The sequence below is a fragment of the Apis laboriosa genome, unplaced genomic scaffold (genome assembly GCF_014066325.1).
Source record: "Apis laboriosa isolate Shangri-la unplaced genomic scaffold, ASM1406632v1 scaffold14551_cov152, whole genome shotgun sequence".
Lineage (NCBI taxonomy): Eukaryota > Metazoa > Arthropoda > Insecta > Hymenoptera > Apidae > Apis > Apis laboriosa.
The window spans coordinates 559,877-574,450 of record NW_025221576.1 but is presented as its reverse complement, the minus strand read 5'-3'; the positions used below and the strand labels follow the sequence as shown (position 1 = coordinate 574,450).

At 32.0% G+C, this 14,574-nt stretch overlaps 3 protein-coding genes across 6 annotated transcripts in view; 2 read left to right on the top strand and 1 right to left on the bottom strand.

The window, feature by feature from the left end:
• The window catches only part of LOC122710336 (transcriptional regulator ERG homolog), a 68,179-nt gene extending 65,539 nt beyond the window's left edge, over positions 1-2,640 (top strand). For all 4 annotated transcript variants that reach the window (XM_043928114.1, XM_043928116.1, XM_043928115.1 and 1 more), the window contains one exon: positions 1,189-2,640. In XM_043928114.1, the coding sequence (XP_043784049.1) occupies positions 1,189-1,525 (337 nt within the window). In that variant the 3' untranslated portion in view covers positions 1,526-2,640. The remainder of the gene's footprint in view (positions 1-1,188) is intronic.
• Positions 2,641-8,423: 5,783 nt separating this feature from the next.
• LOC122721169 (MAU2 chromatid cohesion factor homolog) lies at positions 8,424-11,792 on the top strand. Its single transcript, XM_043948490.1, has 9 exons — positions 8,424-8,612; positions 8,689-8,971; positions 9,243-9,422; positions 9,490-9,768; positions 9,838-10,084; positions 10,161-10,408; positions 10,504-10,709; positions 10,790-10,992; positions 11,056-11,792. Exons 2-9 carry the CDS (start codon positions 8,747-8,749, stop codon positions 11,250-11,252), a joined length of 1,785 nt encoding a protein of 594 aa, XP_043804425.1. The 5' UTR covers positions 8,424-8,612; positions 8,689-8,746; the 3' UTR covers positions 11,253-11,792.
• Positions 11,793-13,078: 1,286 nt separating this feature from the next.
• On the bottom strand, positions 13,079-14,531 carry LOC122710295 (NADH-quinone oxidoreductase subunit B 2-like). Its single transcript, XM_043928050.1, has 3 exons — positions 14,409-14,531; positions 13,448-13,996; positions 13,079-13,313 (listed from the first exon to the last, which is right to left on the bottom strand). The coding sequence occupies exons 1-3, from the start codon at positions 14,431-14,433 to the stop codon at positions 13,216-13,218; spliced, it is 672 nt and encodes a 223-aa protein (XP_043783985.1). The 5' UTR covers positions 14,434-14,531; the 3' UTR covers positions 13,079-13,215.
• Positions 14,532-14,574: the final 43 nt, after the last annotated feature.

The following is a 14,574-nucleotide window of genomic DNA, read 5'->3' as shown; positions in this document are numbered from 1 at the left end:
TTACGCGAGACTGCTCCACTCTCTCTCTCTTTCTCTCTTCCTCTCTGTTTCTCTTGTTTCTTCTGTTTCTATCCTGTTCTCTATCAGTAGCCGGCATCCCTTCGTGCGTTGAACGCGGACAAGTTTCAGGCTGCGGTGCGCGACAATAACTCGATGGAAAAGAAAATAGAAAAGAAAACAAAAAGGAAGGGAAAAAAGGGAAAGACATTTCCGCATCGCCGCGGAAACCGAGTCGTTATCGGTGTTGGCGAATAAAATTTATTAAATAAGAATCCTCTGGCTTACGCGCCAAGAGATTTTTACGACTTCCATCGCGTTCGTAAACATTCTCGGTTTACGACGGAACGCGGTATCCATTTGCTCGATCATATCTCTAGCAAAACCATGCTAAGAAAAAATGATGAAGGTTGTACAGGTTCAATTTTTTGTTAAAAATCCCGTTTTCACATACATTTTGTAACGATTCTTTCGTGGGTAATATCTAGAAGATGACGAGAAATTGTAATAAAACTTACGTTCTTTCTCTAATTTAATTAATTAGATCGAAGATACGTACTTAGATGCCTGTCATCGAGCAACCCGGTTTGCATACCTATTTAGACGCCTATCGTTGCGCAACCCGGCTTGCATATCTACTTACACGTCTATCGTCGAGCAACTCGGCTTGCATACCTACTGTTCACTGCTGAAAAAAGTCTCGCGGGTCTGATTGGTTAATTTGGAAAGTGTTTGTCACGTGGTATTTGTCACATATACTAATTCAATACGGCGTATCTAAATCTCGATGCATTAACGTAGGCATAGACTCCAGAGAATTCTAACGTATCGATGTAATATAAAAATTTGTTTATTTCTCGTAATATGCGTAAATTAATTACAATTTGTAACGATATAGTTTATAAATTAAGCTAATAATTATGTATATATACGAAGCTAGACATCCTATAGATAGTTTCGAAAATAGTTTTCACTTTTAGTTGACTTCATAAATGAAAATAATTTTCACGATTTTGGATATATCACCATGTCAAACAAACCATTTGAAGTGGACTATTCTAACACATTTTTCCCAACAGTAGGTAGATGCCTGTCATCGAGCAACCCGGCTCGCACACCTGCATAGCCTAAAAGCGCCCCCTCTCGACAATTTTTCACGTTGCGTCACATAATAATATCTTCGTTTTTCAGGTATTACTACGACAAGAACATCATGACGAAGGTCCACGGGAAGAGGTACGCGTACAAGTTCGACTTCCAAGGTCTGGCGGCAGCGACGCAGCCCGCCGCCGCGGATCCGGCCGCCTACAAGTACCAAAGCGAGCTGTTCATGTCCGGTTACGGGCACGCCAAGTTAAACCTCATGCCGCCACCGGCCGCCTCCGTCTCGGTCTCCGTTCCAGGTGGCCTTTTCCAATCTGCCTCCAGCTACTGGTCCACGAGCCCGGGCGCAAACCTGTACGCGGGCCACCACACGGCCTCCGGCCATGTGCCGCCTCATCTGGGCACCTATCCGCATTACGCATGACCCACCGCCGAGCACTGGAGCGCCCTGGGTACGCCACGTTAACAACTTTCTACTCGAGGGAATTTAACCGACCGCCGCCATCGCGGTCTACGTGCGCCGCCGTCGGCCGGTGTCGACCACACCTACGCGTTTTTCCACAGTCTCTTCCTAGTCTTCGTCCTTCTCCGTAACAATCGTTTTATCTGTCCTCTTGCGATTTTTTTTTTTTTAATTATTTTTTCTTTCTTTTTTTATTTTAGGGAGGGGGAGAGGATTCGTTCGTCGTAGGAATTGTTTCGTTAAATGGTATTGATTGAAGATAGGTTTTTTTTTTTTTAATAGTGTTAAATTATATGAAGTAAGAAAAAGTGAATACGCGTCATTGGATTGGATTCGATATTTCCGAAAAAATTGATTCCGTTTGTTCGTCGAAACGTGGATGTAGAAGTGAATTCGTTGTTATGGGATGAGCGGTTAGTACCGGTGAGGGATGGAATAATGGATACCTTTTTCTTATTTTCTCTGTTCAAAGGCAAGATTATTATCGTATGAGTCGTATTGGAACAGAACCCATTCTAGAATCGAAACCGAGATAAATAGCATTTTTCAAGAAAACTTTTTAACTCGGTAGTATTTAATAATAATAATAGCTATTTAAGATACACAATTACACCGATACATATCCAATTTTAAATATTAAACCTTCTCCTCTCTTTCTTTCTTTTTTCTTTTTTTTTTTTTTTTTTTCAATCTCACTGTATCGTGATCTGTACTACTGCATCATCCATTATTATTAAAAGAAAAATCAAAACGAAATCCCTAACGAAATCCTTGTCGATTTTTATTTATTTATTTATTTATTATTTTTTTTTTCAGAAGAACTAAAAAAATAAACTTTTAATCTTCGTTAACGAATTATCCATTGTATCATATAATTATTGTAAATAAGTTATCTATATATTTGTAAAAGTGTCGCGATCAAAAATCATGAAGTTATACAAAGAACAATTAATAAAGATCCTTTCCGTTTATAAGGATATTATTAAGTAGGCGATGTTTTAAATCGTATGAAATGTAATCCTTTACCTTTAACATCGTTGGTGACCATTCGTGGACAGATTAAACGATCCAAAAGTAAACAGCAATTACTTGAGATCTCGTTCTCTTTTTTGGGGGGAGGGGGGAGAGGTGGGGGGGAGGGAGGAGGGAAGGGGGAGCGAACAGCGACCAACGACGAGTAATATCGACGACCACGCTGCGCCACTCCGCTCCAAACATTTTTTCGTTTCACGGTCGACGGTGCGCTCGAATTTATTGTAAGAACATTGTACATACAATATAATGGATTACAAGTAAGTACAGGGTACGTTCGCAAGACGTTATTCTCGTTATTCTCGTTTTATCTCGACGTTTTATCACCTCGTCGTCTGATTATTGCCTGATACAATAAATAATTTTTTTCTAGAAAAATACAATTTCTCACGTTGATTAATAATTTTTTAAATCGATCTCTCTAAATTCTTTTTTTTCTCTCTCTCTCTCTCTCTCTCTCGTTAGAAATTTTCGAGAAAATATTATTAAAATATCATATAGATTTTTAGAATCCCCTCGATCTGTTCTCTAAATCTAATTAACCATGATAACGCCGCGATAAACCGCGTGTCGAGAATTATCCCGTCCTGAAAGGACGTCGCCTTGTACGCGAATAACAAACCGGCGTACTTCCGCTGAGAAATGTCGCCGTTTCCGACTGGATGGAATCGAACATGCGCATTTTAACGAGGCATATATCCCCGTTTAGTGGCGCGATCGAACAATTTCGTGAACGGTTCGTCGAATTGTCGATGATAACAATGAACCAACCAATCAACCACCCACGCGCATACACACACACACAGAGAGATACACACACACGAATCCATAACGATAATCGACATTCAAAATAAGCTTGATCGTTCTACGCGAGAAATGTGTACATGTTCGATTCGGGCCAAGAGTAATGCGTGTATTATAAACTCTTTTAACTTATTTGTTACGGTAACGAGTAACGTAGATAGAGGAACCGCATGTCGTCGTTTTCTGGAAAGAATAAGAAAAAAGAAAAAAAAGAAACGCGAATATACACACGTTCACAACGAAACAAGACGCGAGAAAGAATCAGATCGAAGTAAATTTCCAAGCGAACGAATCGTGCAACCGTTCACCCGGTGGTATAATGACGCAACTCTTCGAAAATCTTGGAACAAAATTCGTTAATTTCGATCGAGAGTTTAAGAAGAAAATCAATTGTTAAAAAAAACGAATGTCGTTTAAATCGAATTACAACAACGGTGAAAGACAATCATGGAAATGAAAATATTCTTTAATCTTAATTCAGCTCAGGAATTCTCTGTAATGTGTTTTTAACTTTGAAGGTAAAAGCGGCATAGATCTGAAAAGGTAATTCGAGAAGTCCTCGTTGGCCGCGAAATCGACACCAGAGAAGGCAATAAAGCGTAATGGACGAACCGGGTGAACGCGAATCCATCGATGGAACTGGAAGCACGAGTCGCAATTATCGAGATTGATAAAGTACAACGTCGAGTCATATCAAAAAAAACGGAACGTACGAGATCCGCGTTCATCACATCGATTTTCAGTCGATAAATCGAGAGATGCGGTCGCTCTATCTATGCACGGAACACAGGGGTAGGTCTCCAATCGATTCCTAGTTATCGACCGTGGATCCTTAAATTAAGACAAGGTTAAATAAAAAAGAGAAAAAAAAAGAAGAAGGAAAGGGGAAAAAAATGGAACTTACCCCTCATTGTGGAAAGGTGTACCTCTGTCGATGAAGCGAGTAACTCCTTAAGTCGTATACTGTATCATACCATTCGTAAGACATAAGCAAACCTTAGAATTACTCTAACGATTAGACGTAACAAACTGTCGAGCGTTCCTCGGGGTCGAACAAAAAACTGACGATCGTTCTTCTCTCTCCAGGACGGGAAAACGACGTTTGCCCCCGTCCGAGTTTTTCTTCGTCTTTTTTCCAGAAAAAGAAAAAAAAAATATATATATATATACACACACATATAAAACGAGAGTAAAGAAAAATAAGAGTAAAAGATAAAAAACAGCAAAAAAAGAAGTAATAATAACAATAAACTGACTCCGTGGAATGTCGATTGGCTCTAATGTAGATAGGATGTTTTCATGTGTAGCTTAGGCGTGTAGAGAATATAGTCCTTAGCGCGAGAATGTATACATTGGATACATGTATGTACGGTGTTCCTAGAGTAACGTTTCTCCTTCGTATAGTTTGATATCGTTGATGCAAATTTATATCTACTTTAATATCATTACCTGCTTTACTTATTTTTATAAACACAAATATTCGTATCCCCAGAAAACTTTACAAGCGTTCAATTAAGTAAAAATAACGTTAACCCAGGGAACATCGTATCTCGGTCTGATGCGTCCTGTGTGATTCCATTGTACGTGCACATGTATACGTATGTGAGTGTAAACGTGTGTGGACGTATGCGTGATAAAAAAAGAGCGAGAGAAAGAACGCGTGAGAGAGCAGGAAGATTGAACAAAGGGAAACGAGAATCGCGTATATGTATGACGAGTGACGTGAGTGAGTGATGTAAAGAGGAGTGGGCGTGATTCGAACAAACTGGAATACTAGGATGATAATAATAATAAACGATGACGATGACGACGATGACAATGATGGATGAGAGAGAGAGAGAGAGAGGGGTGTTTGGCACTAGCATAGACCGCGTTAGGCTAGGTAGATAAGCGACCCCTTCGATAGATTAACGGAAAGAAAACGAGTTTTCGTCGATTCGAAAGATCGTAAGTTGAAAAAAAATCGCGAAATATATCGTGGAAGCGTGTGTGGATGAACGAGGAAACGATGTAAAGGTGGAGAGAGAGCGGATGGGTGGGAAGGGGCGCTGTTGTTGTTCTTGTTGTCGTGCGCTTGTATTAAAGTCGCCATGTTCTAATTAAACGTGCCGACGGGGTTGTATCAGTCGTCGGCAAAATCAATGTTGACTCTCGCATCCCTATGTATACACGCATACTGTCACGCATATATAGGCACAAGTTTGTATAACAAGCATATGAGAACGAGTTTTGCGCTTGGAAAGTTAGATCGACGATGTTGAAGAGAAGAGGTATTGTTTCTCCCTTCCCCCCCCTCTTCGAATAGAACTAAACGAAACGAAACGAAAAAAGAATAGAAAGAGAAGGGGATACAAAGGAAGGTAGGATGAAAAGCGGATTGGAAGTTTCCACGGTGGAAAGGATGGATAGAAAGAGATAAAAGGAGAAAAAAAGAAGAAAAAGTAAAAGAGGGTAAAAATGTAAGCAACACACGGTAGGTCAGTCTCTTGGTTGTCAGCGGTTGGCGAATTGGTTGGGTTGCCATGGAGAACGCCGGGTATTCCCTGGATTCGGGCCCGCCCCAACGGGAAACCCCCATTCGGGAAATTCGTGGCGTCGCCGAAGCTGCCGCGGTGCCGGAGGTTTAGCTCGGCTCGGCTAATCGATTCTGCTACCAATCAGCGCCCGCGCCGTCTCTCTTCGTCCCCGTCCTCCTCCACTTCTCGTTCGATCTCTTCTTTCGCTTCCTCTTTCTTTCACTCCTCCTCCTTTCTTTCTTGCTTCACCAACATGAGTCTTTTTCTTCGGATCCCTCTTATGTGTGTATCGTCCAACGAGATATCACTCTGAAATTCGAAACAACGCAGTCTGATCCTCTCTTTGGACATCGTTGTCATAATTAGTGGTAACTAGGACTTCTTGCTTTTACTTTTCTTTTTTTCAAGGTGAACACGTTAGTCGGAAAGCAGATATATATTTAACCTTGACCGTCGAGAACAATGAATTATAATTAATTAAAGGTTACTAAATCTTTTTCTTCACATTTTATGGGGAAATATAATAGATATGGAAATTATGTAGGAGAGATTATTGGAAAATATTTAGGTGAATTAGATATTTTTTTGTTTGTTCGATTTTTATGTGAAAGTAAGGAAAACTAAATAAATGATAAATAATCAAGGTCAAGATTAATAGCTTTCATAAAAAAATTAATAATTTTTAAATGTCAAATTAATGATTGATTATTTATATAATTTTTCTGTATGTCGCGCGGGATTTATAAATTATATTTTAAAAGTGCAACAGTTCTAAAAGATATAATAATAATAAAATGAATAAAAAAAAAGATTATGCGTTTTTTACAAAAATTATTGTGGTACTTTTTTTCCACATATCATAAGAATATACATATATATGTATATAGAATATACAATAAAATTATTTTTTTTTTATTATAATATATCTAAATCTTGTGAATATATTATAAAATGATAAGTGACATAATCTTTGAGGACTTCCTAACGTTATGGATAAGAATAATAGATAGTGGAAAAAAGACAGAAATAGAATAAAAATACTGAAATCAACGCCATCTTCAGAGTGCCGCAAATGAAACTCATAAAGAAAGGACAGAAAATAGTAAGAAAAGGATAGAGATAGATAAGAATTGATCGTCAGTGTCATCTCTTGAGAATTAAAGATATTTTTTCAAAGAATAATTCTAGAAGTATTCTCAGAAATGGTACTGACGATTAATTCTTGCTTTATCTTTATTTTTTTTCTATTATTTGTTCTCTTTATCTATATTTGAGTTTTATTTGCGACATTCTGGAGATGACGTTGATTTCAATATGTATATCTTATTTCCTCATTATTTATTTTCTTTCTGTCTACATTTGCTTAGAGTAATAAAAATAAACTCACAAAGAAAAGACAAAAAATAATTAAAAAAAGATAGAGATAGAATGAGAATTGATTATCAGTGCCATCTCTTGAGAACAAAAGATATTTGTTTAAGCAATTGTTTTTTAAAAAGATGTAGAGATGGCGCTGATAGTCAATTCTTTTTCTTTATTTTTCTTTTATTATTTTCTGTTCTTTCTTTATAAATTTTATTTGCGGCATTTTGAAAATGAAGTTAATTTCAGTATTTTTACTTTATCTCTGTCCTTCTTTCAGTATCTATTATTTTTACTTATAACGTTATCAGTTGTCGAATATTATTTTATTTATTTTATATATATGCAAGTTTTATGAGAAATATTAATTAATTAAAAAAAATTATTTTAATTTTAATAAAAAAAAATTTTTATTTGTATATATATATATTGTTACGAAAAAAAACAAATGAAAATAATCATTTTTATAAAAATATATACATATAATTATTCGAAATCAAAGTGAAGCCAAATAATATATTAGATTCATAATAAATAATTGACTAGTCTAGAACGAATTACGCATTTCGGAAAAAAACTATTTATGATTTATTATTTATGATTTTATATCAAAATTTAATTTTATTCGCAATCTTTATTAATATTGCAATTTTATTCTAAATTAGAAATAATGTTGAAGATAATATTAAAATAGTAAGAGCATTGAATTGCATTGGATGTTTTATTGAACATTTATTCTATATTTCGAAATATAAGGAATAATATTTTTTGAGATTTAAAGAATAATTTAAAAAAAAAATTCTAAATTTTATTTATTTATAAATTATGTATCATTATAACGTGCTTTTAACTTTTATTTTTTGTAATACATTTTTTATTAATATTACATGTATATATATTGAATATATTTTTTATTTTAAAAAAATCTTTTAAAAGAATAAATTAAAAATAATAAAAATGTAATAAAATAGTATTTTTTATTTAATATTTAATATATTTTTAAATTAAGAATCTTGACTTTGAAGCTACCATCCTAAGATTAAATAACCTACATTTCCCTAGACTGCTTAGTTATAAATTTAACGAAAATGATATGTATATATACCTAGTTTATTATCGTTGTATATAGAAATATTAAAATGAATAATGTCAATCTCTATTTAAATTTGTCTTGTTATCGAAATTCAATTATTTGTGCCTGTAATAAGAATTCTTAGAATATACGTAAAAAAATGTGAAGCAGTAATATAAAAAATATTACATTCATACGTATGTAAACATTACGCAATAAGCGGTTTCCAGGGGAAACATATCTGACGGGACACTGTGAAATTGTAAATTAAATCGTGTCGTGATTTGATTATTTAAGACAGATATTTGATTTCATTGCAAATATAATTCAATTTTCAGTGCAAAGCCAGTGACCGTGTCTTATCACGGCCTGAAATTTTACGCGTGAAATGTCAAAATGGCGTCTTCGCAGGACGCTTGGTATCTATCGTTGTTAGGGCTAGCAGAAAACTTTCGAACCTCCAGTCCACCGAATATTAAGTCGTGTATACAGTGCTTACAAGCGGTTTTTAATTTTAAACCGCCTCCGAGAGTTGAAGCACGTACTCATCTTCAACTTGGCAACATCCTTCTTACGCATACCAAAAACATCGATTTGGCGCGGTCTCATTTAGAACAAGCGGTCTGTTAAAATGTTATTACATTTCAATTACTTGTATTCAATATTTTTTTAATATTGTTCTTTATCATTATTGTACGTTTTGTATAAATTTTCATACATTTGTTTATCTTAATTCTAACCTTTCTTTTTATTTTGGTACAGTCGGTAATATAACATACGAAGTAATTGAAGATTGTTACATTAACTGATATATAATAAACTAATAATATATATAGTATAATCATAAATGTGATTTAATTAATATGTATATAATATTAATATTACATTTCAGTGGCGATTGAGTCAAAATATAAATACTTTTGATGATGTTAAGTTTGAAGCAGCAAGTGTAGTTGCAGAATTATATGAACAACAACAGCAACCAAATCTTAGTAAACCAATATTACGGAAAGCTATAGAACTTTCGCAACATAATGTATATTGGCATTGTAGACTTATTTTCCAACTTGCAGTAAGTTATCAATAATTTTAAGTAATGTCAATAATCATATAATTATCAAATGATATTTTTGTTTTAGCAAATACATGCATCGGAAAAAGATTTTGTTGCAGCCAGTAGTTTACTTGCAGTAGGTGTTGATTATTCTCATATCAGCAATGCAAGTTATACAAGAGTTTTGTTCTTGTTGAGCCGATGTATGCTTTTATTAATAGACAAAAAATTTACTGAAGTTCACCCTCTTTTAAATTCAGCTGGTCATCATGTTGAAAATTGGCAGGGTAATCCACATCAAAAAGAATATTTGAAAGTATATTTTTTGGTACTTCAAGTCTGTCATTATTTAATGGCAGGACAAGTAAGCATTCAATAATATTTTTTATTTAATAAATTCGTGCAAATAATTTATTTATATATATTATTGAAGGTTAAAAGTGTAAAACCTTGTTTAAAACAATTACAACAAAGTATACAAACTATAATGTCTCCTAGTTGGCCAGCAGATGAAGTAGTTACAGGTTCAAATATTGGAGATATGTTTATATGGATGCCAAAGGACCATTTATATGTTTTGGTTTATTTAGTAACAGTTATGCATTCAATGCAAGCTGGTTATATGGATAAAGCTCAAAAATATACAGATAAAGCATTAACTCAAATTGAAAAACTCAAAAGTAAATATAATTTTCAAATACAACAATTTTTTTAACAAAATTGTTATATTTTTATAACGTTTATATCATTCAACAGTTGTTGACAACAAGCCAATATTATCTGTTTTCCAATTAATGTTATTGGAACATATAGTAATGTGTCGATTAGTGATGGGAAATAAAAGTGTAGCCCTTGCAGAAATTTCCCAAGCTTGCGAACTTTGTAGAAGACAACCAAGGTTACTTCAAGGTCATAAACCACAACTGCATGCTTTATTGGGATTATATGCAATGTCAATGAATTGTATGGAAGCCGCGGAAGCGCAATTTACAGCTGCTTTGAGAGTAAGAAGATGAATTAAAGACGAATTAAATATTAATAATATTAAATATATAATTTTAATAACATTATTCAAAATAATTTCTTTTTTTTTTTTTAGACATCACAAGAAAGAGAATTGTGGACTTTCGCGAACTTAAATTTAGCAATAGTATATCTTAGGACAAAGAGAGATGCAGATTTAGGTGCTTTATTAGAACGAATAAATCCAGAATCTTTACCATCTCACTCGCATTCTTTAAGAGCAGCAGCCTATTATGTTCAGGGTCTTCAAGCATTTTTTGGAGCTAGATACAATGAAGCAAAGTATAATTTAATAAATATTTGATTAAATTGATTAATATTAAAAAAAAAAGATTAATGATTATCTATAAATATATTTATAGGAGATACCTCCGGGAAACATTAAAAATGGCTAATTCTGAAGATTTGAATAGACTTACTTCATGTAGTCTTGTCCTTCTGGGGCATATATTTCTTTCTTTAGGAAATAGTAGAGAATCTATGAACATGGTTACACCTGCAATGCAACTAGCTTCTAAAATACCTGACGTCCATGTACAATTATGGGCTACTGCTATTCTTAAAGGTAATTAGATTTTTTCAAATAAGAAGAAATTTAATTTTAATTAAATGATATTTTTATTGACAGATTTATATAGAATTTGCGGGGATCCGAGTCGTGAAAGTGAAGCATATCAAATGCATTGCACGTTTTCGCAAACTCTCTTAAAAGATCACTTTCAAAGTACACAAATGGGTGAACATACTCTTATACAATGGACTGATGGGCCTGTGCCTGCTTTGCCGAATAATCCACCACCTTCGACGTCGCAAGCAATTCTTTAATAATTTCTAAAAATTCCATAACTTGTATGTGTAAAACATGTAAGATATTTGACAGAACACAAAAATATGTTAGGTTTGTATAATTTTATTGGATTATAGGTTAAATTAAAAAATAAATAATATTGAGAGAGTAAAGATAGGAATAAAATAGGAAAATACAAGGCTCTTCTAAATGAAAAAATTAAAATCAGTTGAATTAAAAAAGGAGCAGATTAATTGCGATTAAATTGAAGAGAATAAATTTAATATGGATATTAAATAATATCCACATTCATTATTTATTACCTAAATAATTTCAGGCAACTAAAAATCAGATTTTCATTTGCAGGGTTTCATAAGATATTATATATATATATATATATATATATATATATATATATGTATATATATATAATATATAGGTTTGTACAAACAAAATTTATTGTAGTCATTTTCTATGTCACAGAGATAAATACATAAAAATAGTATAAAAGAAAATATGTATAAAGTATGGATATATTTTATTATTTTGTAAATTGTAAATTATCTCAAAACTTTCTTTTCTATAAGTATAAATCTGTATTAGAGAGAGAAAAAAAAATCAACAATGCTTCAGATATCAAAATAATTAAATACATTTTTCAATATAATTATTACTATTGCACAAAGACATTTAAAATTTAAAATCAATATATTTAATTTATGCTATAAAAGTGATAGATTTTTATATAAGAAAACAAAATTATATATTATTAATGTTTAAATTAAGGAACACATGCTTATTAAATAATGCTTTAATAATTTAAGTTTTGAAAAATTTGATTTGTCACAAAAAATTTCTGTTCGTACTAATTTTTCTTTATATCTCAATTGCTCTCTAATTCATCTGAATGTGACATTTTAAATATAAAACAATAATGTAATTATTCTTCTTAATATGTTGATTTTATCCATATATTTTAAATTTATAATCCATTCAACTTTTCAAGTTTACATAGCACGTTGGCAAATACGTTTTGAATTAAATTTTATTAAATCGAGATTGGTAAGATATTATAATAGATAATATGGATCAAATATATAATACGTCGGTACATATTTAAAAAAATTATAAATCTATATGTTTAAATGTAAATTCAAATACTAAAGGTTAAAACATTTGACAACAGATATGAACGAATAAAAAAAAGATAAAAACAATGTTACAAAATATTGGTAATATTTCCAACGTACTATGCTTCTCAATGACCAAAGTAGTCGTTTAAAATTTGGGCTGTGGATACAACAGAAATAATAGTATGTTCATAAAAGTGTACTCTTATGAAATATGTTGATAGGTACAATAGATTACAGTACGTCTTCGAAAAATAAAAAAAATATCGTACCTATCGTATGCGTGGTGCGTATCAGTTGATGTGTTTTTATTAAACAATGTATGTATGTAATGTATAATTAAAATAAATACAATCGTAAGTAGTATTAAATAGAGCAATATATAAGAAAGAAAAAAATAAAGGGGCCTTAATATGTGGTAAGCTAAATGGCAAAGATGTTCTACGAAGATGACTCTTTGCTTTGTTTTTAAATTAAGATATTGTACATATTTTAAATAGTAAAGATAATAAAAAATAAAAGAGAGAAAAAATATAATGAATTATATGCCTGTAAAAAAGTTTTTTGTGTAATTATGTAATCAATATTGAAATTTTATCATTTGAATTAATATTGTCACTTTTGAGTTTCTTCTTTGTAATATTTATATGTATTTTTGGTGGTTGTACATGATGATAAAAATCTATAAAAATAAATAAATCTTAGGAAAATGTGGTTGTGTAATAAATTAGTCGTTTTAAAATAATTATTTAATGATTTTTAATTGTTTTTTAAAATAATTTATCACCTCATTTCATTTTTCATTCTTTTATAGCTTAAATTATAACAACTTTTATATATAATTTGCTACAATTATAAGATGTATTTACATTCATTGTCTATACCATATTTGTAATGTTTTCATGCGTTTAATTTTTTTCTGCAATTGAAGGATACCATACATTAAAGCTTCTGCTGTTGGGGGACATCCTGAAATGTATTTATAACATATAGCTAACTTTATTTTCATTCTATTTTTATATATAATAAATATAATAATAAGAATAATAATATAAATCTGTAATGTATAATGTAATGTATATATAAATGTTTTATAATGTTACCTGGCACATATATGTCCACAGGTATAATCCTATCACATCCTCTGACAACAGAATAACTATAATGATAATAACCACCACCATTAGCACAGCTTCCCATTGAAATAACCCAACGAGGTTCAGGCATTTGATCATATATTTTCCTCAATGCTGGGGCCATTTTATTTGTTAAAGTACCAGCAACTATAATAACATCAGCTTGTCTTGGAGAAGCCCTAAATACAACTCCATATCTATCCATATCATATCTTGGAGCTGCTATGTGCATCATTTCAACAGCACAACAAGCTAGACCAAATGTGAGTGGCCACATTGATCCTTTACGGCCCCAATTTAAAATATCATCTAATCGAGCTACTACATATTCAGCAAGATTGTTAGTATTTTGAAAAGGACTATAAGGTATCTTGTTTGCTTTTTGTGGCAAAGAACTTTTACTTGTTTTTGATATATCTGTGGCCATGTGTTTAGTCTGACAAACTAAAGATGCTGGACATCCTGCTAATGCAATGTTATTGCGTATCAGGGATGTTAGGCCCTGATTAACAGAGGCTAAAAAAAAAGAAACATGTCATGTTAATTTTTCATTTATTTTTTTGTTTTATATAAATTTATAATTAAATATTTATATTTATATTAATTAAAAAAAAACAATTTTTTAATATTATTAAAAATCCAGTACAAAAGGTTATAGTGTAGTATTAAATTTGAAATTTGAAGTTTGAAAAGACAATGTATATTTCAATATAGAAAAATCAAATTAAATTAGACAAAATTGCCACATCTTATGCAATATAAACTGTTAGAATCAAATATAAAATTAAATGTAAAATTATATGCTATAATTATACATTTATGATAAAATTTTAAGCTAAAAAGAAAAATAGTTGTTTTCTGCACTTAATATTTATTTTCTTAACAGTTGAAAACAATTGAAAACATTGAAATTAAATCGTAAACTTACGTGAAAACACAAGAGAGCGCAACATTTTTCACCCTATACACCCTCTCCGACACTCAGTTGTCTGGTACAGTATGATTCTGCGCTGTGAATACATAGTATAGCATAACAAACATGTATAGTAGTTCGATATAGACTATAAGCAGACCAAGAATAGACGAGGAAAGAA

Bases quoted from the DNA above. Each gene is read 5' to 3' on its own strand.
- LOC122710295 (XM_043928050.1), bottom strand. From the start codon at position 14,433: ATGTTGCGCTCTCTTGTGTTTTCAC. The intron at 13,997-14,408 runs GTAAGTTTACGA...CTTTTTTTTTAG, and splicing joins GCGCTCTCTTGTGTTTTCAC to CCTCTGTTAATCAGGGCCTA. The intron at 13,314-13,447 runs GTAACATTATAA...AATACATTTCAG, and splicing joins TGTGGACATATATGTGCCAG to GATGTCCCCCAACAGCAGAA.
- LOC122721169 (XM_043948490.1), top strand. From the start codon at position 8,747: ATGGCGTCTTCGCAGGACGCTTGGTATCTATCGTTGTTAGGGCTAGCA. The intron at 9,423-9,489 runs GTAAGTTATCAA...TTTTTGTTTTAG, and splicing joins GACTTATTTTCCAACTTGCA to CAAATACATGCATCGGAAAA. The intron at 10,409-10,503 runs GTAAGAAGATGA...TTTTTTTTTTAG, and splicing joins AATTTACAGCTGCTTTGAGA to ACATCACAAGAAAGAGAATT.